Source organism: Coccinella septempunctata, chromosome 4 (assembly GCF_907165205.1).
Source record: "Coccinella septempunctata chromosome 4, icCocSept1.1, whole genome shotgun sequence".
NCBI lineage: Eukaryota > Metazoa > Arthropoda > Insecta > Coleoptera > Coccinellidae > Coccinella > Coccinella septempunctata.
The window spans coordinates 10,224,667-10,238,034 of record NC_058192.1 but is presented as its reverse complement, the minus strand read 5'-3'; the positions used below and the strand labels follow the sequence as shown (position 1 = coordinate 10,238,034).

General features: G+C 37.3%; 1 protein-coding gene across 3 annotated transcripts in view; it reads left to right on the top strand.

Annotated features, from left to right (window-relative positions):
• Window positions 1-13,368, top strand: part of LOC123310787 (TLD domain-containing protein 2) — a 98,057-nt gene that overhangs the window by 3,379 nt on the left and 81,310 nt on the right. For 2 of the 3 annotated variants that reach the window (XM_044894438.1, XM_044894440.1), the window contains exon 2: window positions 1,413-1,550. The exons of the other annotated variant lie outside the window; for it this stretch is intronic. In XM_044894438.1, coding sequence (XP_044750373.1) covers window positions 1,438-1,550 — 113 coding nt within the window. In that variant the 5' untranslated portion in view covers window positions 1,413-1,437. The remainder of the gene's footprint in view (window positions 1-1,412; window positions 1,551-13,368) is intronic. 3 annotated transcript variants of the gene reach the window in all.

The window sequence follows — 13,368 nt, the reverse complement described above, 5'->3', positions numbered from 1 at the left end:
TTCAAAATCGAAGGAAAGGTGTAAAATCTTTGTTTACAAAATACGAGCTCGAAAAGTAGGAAACATTCACGAATACAATAACCGTAACACGACCAGAATCATGCACATGAAATGCATGTAATAAAAGTCAGGTATGTTATACGAGGAAACATTAAATTCTGAATGGCCCACTAAAAAAGCGTAATATTTATGTTCGGTCACGTTTTGCTCCTTCTTTTCAGTAATTTTAATGTATGCAGAAATGCAGATATTACGCTGTATTTTGTTGTGCTTAATAGTGGCGTTACACGTTCATTCATGTTATTCCATGAGTTTTTAATTCCATTCTTGAATTTTCAAATTGCAGCCATGAATGTAATGGAATAAAATAACGATTTTGACCAACTTTAGACATCCTCAGACCTAAATTATTTAAGGAGTAGATTCACTGCTTATTCAATCAGTAGATTTCCACTTATTTTATTTACAATTTCCTCTACTCTATCTTATTTTCACAATTATATATATACAATGGTACAATATAGGCCATACTTTAAACAGTTTTCCTATTGTCATACAAAGTTTACTTAGGTACTCTTTGATTGGGAAGAGAGCGTCCTTGTACATCTATAAATAGATAGTAAAAAAGTGCACCACTTGAGATTTGTTGAATGGATGCTCAACCAAGGCTAAAAGCATAATAGATAATATGATAATATATCTTCACCCGTTTTATCGAATAATTTCTTTAGTGTCCTCGTTAAAAATAAAAAATTTTCGAATAAAACAAATATGCTTTTCAGAAATTCATTTCCTGCAAGATATAAGCCATTTTGTTGCTATTTTCCCTCACAAGTCTTGGGATACTACGTATATTGCATATAAATTTTACGATAATCTGAACATGATACATTTTTGATATTATTCTTCAATAAAATCTACGGACATTGAAACTTAATGGTAGATAATCGTTGCGTCGTTGGAAAAAAGAAACGCTTTTTTGCTTAATTGACACGATTTTTCGCTACGATATCGATGGGCCTATTATATGATCCAAGTATCGTCAATTGACCACTGTATCTTTATCTTTGGCTCCATCAATTCGAAGCTATGACGTTCATTAGCTACTTATACCTATCTAAATTGAATAGCGGATGCACTCTTAAATTTGAATATCGAAATATTCAGATTATTTATGATTACATTCAAAAACAAAATTGCGTTTCAGATATCCCACACGATGGAAAAATATAAAATCTTCATCTATTTATATAGCATATAAATATTTGTGTGAAAAGTGGAAAATTTCGAGATACACTTCTGGATACTTATGATTATCTTATATCTGGGATAATTCGACGTGTGACATGCTTTTCATATTATTTTCCACCTTTTCTTCGTTTTTATTTCGTTTCGTTTTTCTTTATTTGCAGATTAATTTAATTGTGCTCGTGTACGATGTCCGCGAACTCTGGCGGCGAGCCTCGACAGCATCGTTCTAATTCTCTAGGTGCTCGTTTCTCTTCCTTCAGAGGCTTGCCCTCATTTTTCAAAGATGGCACGCACAGACAGTAAGTGTTTTTTGCTTTCGTAGTTAGATGAACTTGATAAGGCATGCTTATAATGTGAATGTTATTTCCTTTTTTAATTTTAATATCCCTGGGCATTTAACGTTCTCTAAGAAGGAAACTCCTTTAATTTTCTTTTTACGTAAAATAGTTTTCGTCCTCGATTGTGAAGTGTTGCAGTTATTCGCTAAAAGATGGCTGGTTAAAGCGCATTCCTTTGACAAGAAAACTACAATACGAATATGTTTTTTTACAGTGTTCTTCTTCGCAACTGTATTGCTTCGCTCGATCGATAAGAGATGGCCGATAAGAATACGAATGGTGTGCATTAACTTTTTAGCGAACGTATAGTGATTGATTTTGGTCAATATACCTGAAATGAATGATCTTTGGAGAACGCGATATCCAAACTTATAACACCATATGTTATAATAATTCGCTAATAATTCAATACTGGAATGGGAACAGCCTCCAAAGTAAATAATTTGAACGAATTTCAATTAACTGTCAATAATTATTAGTGATCATTATTTGCGAGTGGGAATTTAAATTCGAGTAGAGATAAAATGAACTGTGAACGCCAACTCTGATATAATTTAAGGGCTTTTAGAAAGATAAATTGGTTATTTAAAGTATATCGGATTTCACGGATTTTTTTGATGATTTGATATCTCTCTGAATAGAATATCCCTTAAATTCAATTAATGTGGATCTGCAAAAAGTATAAAGGTCAAGCTTTATGATATGGTTTCCGTCTAGCATCCACTATAATTTCACAATCTGTAACTCAAAATTGTCCCTTTTTCTCGAAATAATTTCCATCTGCAGTATCTACACTAAAGTTGCATTGTATGTACAATTAATTGTAAATAGATTTGAAGAGATGAAGACATTGACAGGAGAATGTTGAACAATAATACCAATGAATGGCATTTGACGATATCTTAAAAAGATATTTAGATTTAGAGTTTAGAATCGCTAGCTCTGGAAACGTTGGTTTCTGCCAGATAAATTTTTTTTCTCCTTCAGATTCTGAATTCGAAGTTAAGTATTTTTTTGGCTGAAATTCTGGAATCTTTCGTTGATGTAGTGATATTGATATAGCGTCCTGTATCAAAACGAGAAAAGCTCTGGTAGATGGAAGATGGGATATAATGAAGTCTTTGGAAATGTTGCACTCTTTTGTGAAATTCCTCTATATACCATCTTACTCGTTAAATTTATTACAAAATAAGTGTGAATCAACTTCACGAAGTAAATTGATGTTGCCTTCGAGGCAGAGAACAGTTAGCCAGCCTATTGAGGATACCGATGAAAACGAGAGTAACCCACTTACTAATATTAGTTTCTTCGATACAAGGAGCGACAGCATCTCGACCAAGATTTCGAAGATATTCATTCATCTTTCACTTTCAGCACACCATCGCTCATTTCTCTGTATGGAACGCACCAAACGAAATGAGAAATTGATGCTATTTCCGTTTCTAGAAAGAACTCGGCTAATTTATTTTGTCGCAAAAAAACTGAAATATGGGAGTTCCATTTGGATGCACATATTTTCGTAGGAGGAAGTCGTATATATCTTTATATAATTTATTCACACCTGTATGTATCGGTACCATGTACTTTGACAAACTATAAAATGAACATTTTTGTAGAAAAAACTGTTTCATTTTGCTGTAAGCTCAGCAGAAACCACAGTATTATCATTGAGTATTACCCACTTGAGTTTAATACATACCGTCTGTTCCGATATTCCTTAACAGTACTGTCAGTATTTCAGAGACGATGCCTATTGGCCCAGTCGTTCGAGTTCTATTGTTATTGTTATTGCCAGTAAAACCAGCAATATCGGAACAGGCCCTCAATGGTATTATAGAGGTCTGTCGGTTAAGGTGTCATCCCCATACTCAAACAGGTTTTCCTGTTAATTTATAGAGATACAAACCGAGTATCCTTTCCCAAAACTTTTCATTTCTCCGAAACATCTGCTGCTACTCTCGAAAACGAATCTGATGAAATTATTTACGAGAAAGTTTTTCCATAAACGTGGCAATTACCTTTTATTTCCTGAGAATGGACGATTCTCTCTATAATTACTGTGTATTATCCAGCATTTTCTCCTTTCTTCAAATAATACAAATCGTTTTCACGGTTGGAATCGCTTGTCTTTCGAAATTATCAGGTTCAAAATGGAATTTATGGGTTTGATAACTGATGACAGTTTTCTTTATAATTGACGGATTTATTGGTAGGCTTTTATATCGAACTCGGAATTGGAATTTCTTTAACAATCAAGCATTTTTTGGCTCTTATTTGGTAGAATTTTATGCGAATATTACATGTACCAACATTGAAAGTAAAAATCCAATAGTTTTCAGAGATATTGGGAAAAACTGAATTTTCTTTCGGATTTCAATAATCTGAATGCCAAAAGTTTGTTCTCTGTCTGCTGTAATATTTATGGTTATTCGAAGAATTTCCTGATAATCTAGCATATTAACCTCCAAAAAAACTAGATCTTTCGCACAAAGGATTGCTCGTTTCCTCAATTAAAAAAAAACATAAAATAGATGACGAATTTGCATTTTCGAATCGGCAAAAAACCAGATTCATCTTTATCTGATCCACATCATCCCCACCACCGGACGAAGGAAGGTACCTGATCTAATGGCCAGAAACCAGATCATTTTTTTTGGGAGCCGTGAAGCCATCTACGATCCCAAATTTACCTGTCGTACAAGTTCGGAAATTGCGAGAACGTGATCGAGTGGTCATTAATTATGAACTGATTAAATTAAAATACAGGTTGTGCAGAAAATGTTGCCAAACCGAAAGAGGGCGGCATTGGACACGGCAATGACAACTGTGACATGGATATTTGAAAACTACGAATCACTTCAAAAGTTCACACGAAAATGTTCGGAACTGATCAATTATACGTTACAACATGCATACATAAGTTATAGTGAAATCTATCATTAGCTTAGCGTACTCAATACTTTCATGAAATCGGAAACAAAATGCACTGGGATCTGAGGAGTAACTTTTATAGATTTTTTTCACAAGGATTTCTCCTATTTAGTAGCAGATACTAGTAAGCTCATAACCTTTTTTGGTATATTTACGGGACGTGGTTCGGGCCTTCGTCACACAAGTGACAATTGTGCTTTGTCACATAGGTGGCACTTGTGCTTTGTCACATAGGTGGCACTTGTGGGCTTCCTCATGGCAGTTGAGATGTTAGATGATTTTCAATTCACAGCTATTGTAAAAATGATATTGAGAAATGTCAATAATTGCACCCATTTCTTAGGCAATTTTCGGGTATTTCGGGGTCGTTTGAGGGGCCCAAAATGTCAAATGAGCACAATGCTGTTCTTCGGTCAGGAATCGCCGAAAGGACTTCGTGCGATCCCACAAACTCCTAAAGTTTTACACCTCTATATAGAATGGGCTCGGCCCTTCGGTCTTTGTGGTGTGGGCATGAAAAAAAAAATAGTTTTTTCCGATCTTAAATTCTTTGTGCTTCGTCACACACGTGACACTTGTGTTTCGTCACACAGGTGGCACTTGTGTTTCGTCGTGTGCCACATCTGTAGGTGGCACTTGTGTTTCGTCACACAGGTGGCACTTGTGTTTCGTCACACAGGTGGCACTTGTGGGCTTCCTCATGACAGTTGAGATGTTAGATGATTTTCATTTCACAGCTATTGTAAAAATGATATTGAGAAATGTCAATAATTGCACCCATTTCTTAGGCAATTTTCGGGTATTTCGTGGTCGTTTGAGGGGGCCAAAGTGTCAAATGAGCACAATGCTGTTCTTCGGTCAGGGATCGCCGAAAGGACTTCGTGCGATCTCATAAACTCCTAAAGTTTTGCACCTCTATATAGAATGGGCTAGGCCCTTCAGTCTTTGCGGTGTGGGCATGAAAAAAAAATCGTTTTTTCCGATCTTAAATTCTTTGTGCTTCGTCATACACGTGACACTTGTGCTACTTCACATAGGTGGCACTTGTGCTCCATCACACAGGTGATGACACTTGTGTTTCGTCACACAGGTGGCACTTGTGTTTCGTCGTGTGCCACCTGTGTAGGTGGCACTTGTGTTTCGTCACAAAGGTGGCACTTGTAGGCTTCCCCATGACAGTTGTTGGTGTTGGATGGTTTTTGTTTCACAGCTATGGTAAAAATAATATTGAGAAATGACAAAAACTGCACCAATTTTCATAGCCATTTTCGGGTAATTCGTTGTCGATTGAGGGGGGCCAAAGGGTCAAATGAGCACAATTCATGTGATAAAACATAGCCTGTTAGGAATCGTCGAATAACATTTTCCACCATTTGATAGCACAAAGTACCTTTTTCGTTTAGTATATACACCTTATTTGTTCAATACAAGACTAGACTCATAGGGAATTGACAGTAATATTATACCAATCAAAGGATACGATTCAACTGAAACCACATTATCTATATCTATCCTTTGATCCTAGTGTTATGCAAATACTATTGGGAAAGCATATTTCTGCGATTTGCAAGGTTCCGCTACGCCCCTGTAGATGTCTGGATAAACTGTCACAACTTCCTGCTCTATCATAGACCAAGGCATAGATCTCCATCAACTTTCAACATAATTATCTACCGTATCAACGTGCTGTGCTCAATCGTGAAGTGAGATTTTTGTACGTTTCAGGGAAATCAACGAATCAATTGTGTTGTCATACCAGTTACCGAACAACCTTGCCCTTTGAAAACTGCCTTCATTTGCATGCGTTACAGTTAGATTCGTTTTAAAGGGACAAACATCCAAAAAGAAATGAGAGCAGAAGATATAATAGGGTGAAAAAATCCGATCGTAGGAAAAACGGAAAATTAATAATGTGTTAGACTTCGAAACGCTCAGTGTTTGTAAACCTTCAGTTTATTCACATTTTCATTATATAATAATAGTAATTGTCCTTCCGTTTGAAAATCTTTGGACATTCTCAACATTAACATCGAATGTTTAAAACTGAAATTGCAATAGTGAAAATATTTTGTTTTATTTTCCGCACTGCTAGTGTGGATTGCATGTTTTCAGTCAAGCTAGACTGGTGAAAGTTTTTTTTACTGCGGGCTTATGTTACAGGCTGTTACAAGTAATGCGTTGCGTATTTTGTAATCACGATTTATCTGATGACGTTTGAATGTAAACTATCTGACACAAATTAGGCATTTCTCGCCTACCAAATTTTTGGGAAAAAAGTCAGTGGATCTGTTATAATGTATTATGGAGCAACACTATCAATTGAGTCTACTTTCTTGCATCTTATTCAGATCAGCAGATCAACTTTTACACAGATATTCGATGACACTTCTGGAAAATCACTTAGCTTGTAATAAAAAACATATATTTGATGAAATATTTGTTATATATAAATCTTGTTTTCTATATTGTACACTCTACTTTAGATTATAATGAAAGGTTTCATTCCCTTAGCAAGTTTCGAACCTAGGTCCATAAATATGTCCAATAATTCTCAAAACTGATAACCCTCATTTGAAATACAGTTTCCAGAATTGGAGCTAAGAAATTTGTCAAGTTATGATATACATTTATAAAGATGTCATTCAAGAATATCTAGAATAGAGTTACCGCCATCTGGGTTATTGCGGTCCATCAAAAATGAATGGTTGCGTGATTTTATCACCTGATTTACTTACCTGTATCGATTTGAGCTATTATCTTCCACATCAATCAGCTAAATGGTCGTTATTTTTCGTTCTACCATACCAGATAGAGAAAAAATGGAGATACCAGGTCGATGAGGTATAATAATTTACACACCTTTTTCAACCTCGTATATTTCGCTAGATCCGCAAGCTAGACGTGGGAGAGTATGAGAAAATTTGTAGTCTTATCTTATACAAGATATATGGACTTTTGGAGTGAATAAGGGGAGATAAGGAAAATTGGCTTCGAGAAAATATATTTTTATGATACGAAAAAAAGGTTAGATTTAGATTTGGTTATTTTTAGAGCATAATTCCAGAAGAAATCTCCGCTTATAATCAATGATCGACGAGTCGATAATAGAAATGGTTTTTCTTATGGATATTATCAAAATTACTTAACCATTTCTATTTTCAAAATTGATTTAGGCTTTGTTGTAGGTTAATTCATCTGTTCAGTCTCCACATCCATTTGTTCTATCCATTGTGACACTTTTTACCATTGAATTTATTATAAAAACATACATAAATGTTGATCCAGAGGTATCGATGAATCGAAGGAAAAAGGTATCTTTTGATGGTTAGGGCGTTTGTTTCATTGTTTTCCTGCAAATAAATGAAAAATTATGGGGATAAAAACGAAACCATTGCCGTTTAGTCTTGTGTGTTACCCACGAAAAAACCAAATGACTACTAATATCCTTAATATTTGACGAATAGTGTACTTTTTCAATGCATGGTACTCCTTTGATATTTGCATATTTACTGAATCATCCTATTTTTAGAACCGTTAACTGTTTGTTTATAAAAAAACCGGATTCCTCGCGACTTGTAGGGATACTGGAAGAAATTGCCATTTTCGTCGTCCTATACACGGAAAGTTGAAATTGTAGGAAACGCCTCGGGTGGGCGCTTCAAAGATGTTTTCGCCAAATATTAAAACGTACTTTATGTAACCGGATTCACGGCGACTGCCGTGGGCGTGCCGGATTAAATTTTCCGCGTTATGCGAATTCGAGTGCAAATTACGCTGTAAATTCGGCGGAAGCGCTAGTTTTAGGACAATCCAATTAACCGCCTTGCAGGTGGAACTTGTTGGAACAAGTTGCGGTTTTCCGGCTCTACAGGATAATGGAGATTTCGAAATTCCTTGCTCCATTTTTGAGTCGGTTGAAGGGTTCTTCCTTCATGGGTGTTACAGAATGAATGGATGATAAAGTATGGTTTTCAACCATATCTATCGAGTGGATTTTTGTCGTCTTTTCTCACAAAAAAGTAAGTACGCGATATAAGTGTTTTATAGCTACGACGATGTATTGATATCTAAGTTAGCCTAGACCAGTTCCATGCATAAAAAAATATTGCGTTACCATAGCAACGAACAATAACTCATTAGAAGTGTCAATGTGAAGTTTGAGGTCGAAAAAGTAAACCAGAGTTACGCAATAAATTAAAAGAAAGAAGATGTCCACCGAAATTGTGAAAATCGAAAAATTGGAGTATCGAGCCATTATTAAGTACCTCTGTATTTAAAAGGGTTAAGAGGTAAGCAGATTTACGAAGATATGCTTAATACCCTTGGTGATCAATGTTCTTCGTATGGACTGCAAGCTTCAAAAGAGATAAATTTTCCATTGAAGATGATGACCGATCGGGAAGGCCAGTTTATGTGTCAGTCCCCGAAAATATCGATGCAGTTTATGACATGATTTTATCAGACCGTCGAATTGGGCTAAAATGGATATCTGAAGCACTGAATATTTCATACGAACGAGTTCAGCATATAGTTCACGTCAATTTGGACATGAGAAAAATTGCTGCAAAATGGATCCCGAAATGTTTGAATGTTGATCAAAAGCGTGCAAGGGTGGAAGCATCGCGTTCGATCTGTGCTCGATTTGAAAACGATGTAGATTTCTTAAACCGAATTGTTACTATGGATGAGACTTGGGTACATTTCTACGATACAGAACCAAAGCAACAATCGATGGAATGGCGAAACTCTGGTTCTCCAAGACCTAAGAAGTTTATTGGTCAAAAATCTGCTGGAAAAGTTCCTGCTTCAGTTTTTCGGGATTATCATGGAGTAATCATGATTGATTTTTTGGATAAGGGTAGAACAATAACCGGAGATTACTATTCGACATTACTGACCACTCTACGGAAAAAAATTAAAGAGAAAAGACGCGGAAAGCTATCCAAAGGTGTTTTGTTTTTGTAGGACAACGCCCTACACACAAATCTCATGTTGCCATGCAAAAACTTCGTGATTTACGGTTTGAATTACTAGAACACCCTCCTTATTCACCAAATTTGGCTCCATCCGACTATCATCTCTTTCCTCAACTGAAAAAAGTTTAAAAGGTCGTAAATTTTCTTTCAACGAGGAGGTAATAAAAGCTGTGGAGGTCTGGTTTGCAGAGCAAGAAGAAATATTTTTTTTGAAAGGTCTAGAGACGTTGCAGGTTCTCTGTAATAAATGTATCCAAATAAGAGGAGAATATGATGAGTTATAAAATATTTTAACATTGAAATTTTGTTTGGTCCAATAGTAGGCTAAGAATTTTTCAATATATCCTTGTACATTCGCATTCGATCGTCTTGAAATACTTCGTTAAGAGGTGCTTTGTTAATCATGTCTAGAGTATGAAGACGAGACAATTTTCCTTCTAGAAACTAGAGCGTTTCATTTTTCCAATTGTCTGTAATTTTGAGAAGAAAACGGCCTCAAACTATTTCGTTGAACCCATTGATGAGACTTGTTAGGGGGTGCGTTCGATATGATCAGGCACTGGGTATCCGGACCTTGGATAAAAATTCCTAAGAACAAAGACGACTGGAAAAAAGGTAAATGCACCATACATCAGATCGTTAAGGATGCCTTCAAACAAGATTTGAACTGGGTCAACCGGTAGTGTATCCGCACAGGCATTGCTTCAATGACGGCAAGTATAAATAACTTCAATGCTAATTCAGCTGCAGGAACAATTGGGGTAGGTTCGAGAAGCGCGGGAGAAAAATGCAAGTGATAAACGACGTAGGAATGAAAATGAAATATCGCGTCGGACCTGTCCGGTTCTCCGCTTACCTGACCACCTATAGACGGCCCTAGTTAATAAAACTGCAGCGTAAATTATCGTAAAAAGAACAGGGCCCGACTTCCTTTATGTGCTATATTTAGAAATCCGGTTTTCCGGATGTGGAACACAAGAAGACGGTCTATGGCTCACGGTCTACCTGCATGTTCTTCTGCGAAGAATTTACGCCAGAAAATTCTACGGGTATTAGACTTTACTGCTTGTTCGGGGAATGCGTCCTTTGACTCACCAATGGTTCTTCATTTAATGGTTGATTTCTACGAAGATGCATTAAAAGATTCTCAGTAGAAAAAGAAAACCGAAATTGAAAACAAAATACTATATTACACCAAGTGAGCATCGAATTAATCACAGATCTCCCAAGAAATAGAATTAAATTCAATGTCAAACCTCTCGACCCTTGATCTCTCCCTTTGAGTTCAAGTGTCCCTTAAACGTTGATGTCAGCTGAAAATTCAGGCAATGTTATTGTTGGTGTAAACGGGCAATGTACGAATGGGGGCGATCTGAGGCCCATTGATGTAAAACACCCAGCTGTGAATGACGCCAATTAACATTTATGCTCCTTCACACACGTGATACTTGTGCTTAGTCACATAGGTGGCACTTGCGGTTCTTCACATAGGTGACATTTGTGGGCTTCCCCATGACAGCATAGACATAGAATTTCTATGTCTATGCTGTCATAGAAACTCTATGTCTATGCATGACAGTTACTCCGTCACATAGGTGGCACTTGTGTGCTACATCACATAAGTGGCACTTGTGCTCCGTCACATAGGTGACACTTGCACTTCTTCACACAGGTAACACTTGTGGGCTTCCCCATGACAGCATAGGCATAGAATTTCTATGTCTATGCTGTCATAGAAACTCTATGTCTATGCATGACAGTTACTCCGTCACATAGGTGGCACTTGTGTGCTACATCACATAAGTGGCACTTGTGCTCCGTCACATAGGTGGCACTTGCGCTTCTTCACACAGGTGACACTTGCGCTTCTTCACACAGGTGACACTTGTGGGCTTCCTCATGACAGCATAGACATAGAAACTCTATCGTCCAGTTGCAGGAAAGTCCATTAAGATTTGATGTCCTATCAAAATTTAAAACTGTAATTTTTGAAGGGGGAAATGGAGGATTAAGATTTTAATGAAGTATTAAATTTTAATGGACTTTCCTGCAACTGGACGTCAGTCTATGTATGCCAGTTACTCCGTCACATAGGTGGCACTTGTGCTTCACACAGGTGAATCGACACTTGAGCTTTCCCTTCGAGAACTCCTTTATGGAAATATTCGGCTGGATTTTTTTACGTGGGTCGTCCTGTGTATAATGAAAGACATATACGGAAACTGATCATAATACATATTAAGTAAACTGTGAACCCTTTGAGTTCAATTGTCCCTCAAACGTTGATGTCAGCTGAAGATTTAGTCATTGTTATTGTTGGTGTAGACGGGAAATGTACGAATGAGGGCGATCTGAGGCCCATTGATGTAAAACACCTCGCTGTGAATGACGCCAATTAATACTTATGCTCATTCACACACGTGACACTTATGCTTAGTCACATAGGTGGCACTTGCGGTTGTTCACATAGGTGACATTTGTGGGCTTCCCCATGACAGCATAGACATAGAGTTTCTATGACTATGCTGTCATAGAAACTCTATGTCTATGCATGACAGTTACGCCGTCACATAGGTGGCACATGTGTGCTACATCACATAAGTGGCACTTGTGCTCCGTCACATAGGTGACACTTGCGCTTCTTCACACAGGTGAAACTTGTGGGCTTCCTCATGACAGCATAGACATATAAACTCTATGTCTATGAATGCCAGTTACTCCGTCACATAGGTGGCACTTGTGCTTCACACAGGTGAATCGACACTTGAGCTCTCCCTTATGGAAAGAAGAATTTACGCCAGAAAATTCTTCGGGTATTATACTTCACTGCTTTTTCGGGGAATGCGTCCTTTGACTCACCGATGGTTCTTCATTTAATGGCTGATTTCTACGAAGATGCATTAAAAGATTCTCAGAAGAAAAAGAAAATTGAAATTGAAAACAAAAAACTCTATAACACCAAATGAGGACCGAAATACTCACAGATTCTTTCAAGAAATAGAATCAAAATTATTATATTTGTTAGATACTTCTCACAAATTCAATGTCATTATCCATTTCCACCTATTTCTTTGTCAAACAAAATTGGGGAATCGACTTTTGAGCTCTCCTTTTGAGTTCAAGTGTCCCTTAAACATTGATGTCAGCTCAAGATTTAGGCATTGTTGGTGTAAACGGGCAATACGGACATGTACGAATGGGGGCGATCTGAGGCCCATTAATGTGAAACACCCCGCAGAGAATGACGCTAATTAATACTTGTGCCCCTTCACACACGTGACACTTGTGCTTAGTCACATAGGTAGTACTTGTGGGCTTCTCCATGACTTCATAGACATAGAAACTCTTGTCTATGCATGACAGTTACTCCGTCACATAGATGGCACTTGTGCTCCATCACAAAGGTGACACTTGCGCTTCTTCACACAGGTGACACTTGTGGCATTCCCCATGATAGCATAGACATAGAAACTCTATGTCTATGCATGACAATTACTCCGTCACATAGATGGCACTTGTGCTACGTCACATAGGTGGCACTTGTGCTACGTCACATAGGTGGCACTTGTGCTTCGTCACACAGATGAATCGACACTTGAGCTCTCCCTTAGATTTCAAGCGGTCCTTACGGAAATATTGGGCTGGATTTTTTTACGTGGGCCGCCCTGTGTTTAATGAAAAACATATACGGAAACTGATCATAATACCGAGTGAGTAAACTGTGAACCAGCAGTTTTCATGATGAACTTATCATCATACTCCAAACTCATCAGTCTCTTCTGTCGTTGTTTCCTATCAATGATAATTCATGAGCTATCTCGGAAAGAGTGCTAAATTGGGCGATTTAATTCGCTGGCGAAGGCCACTCTCAA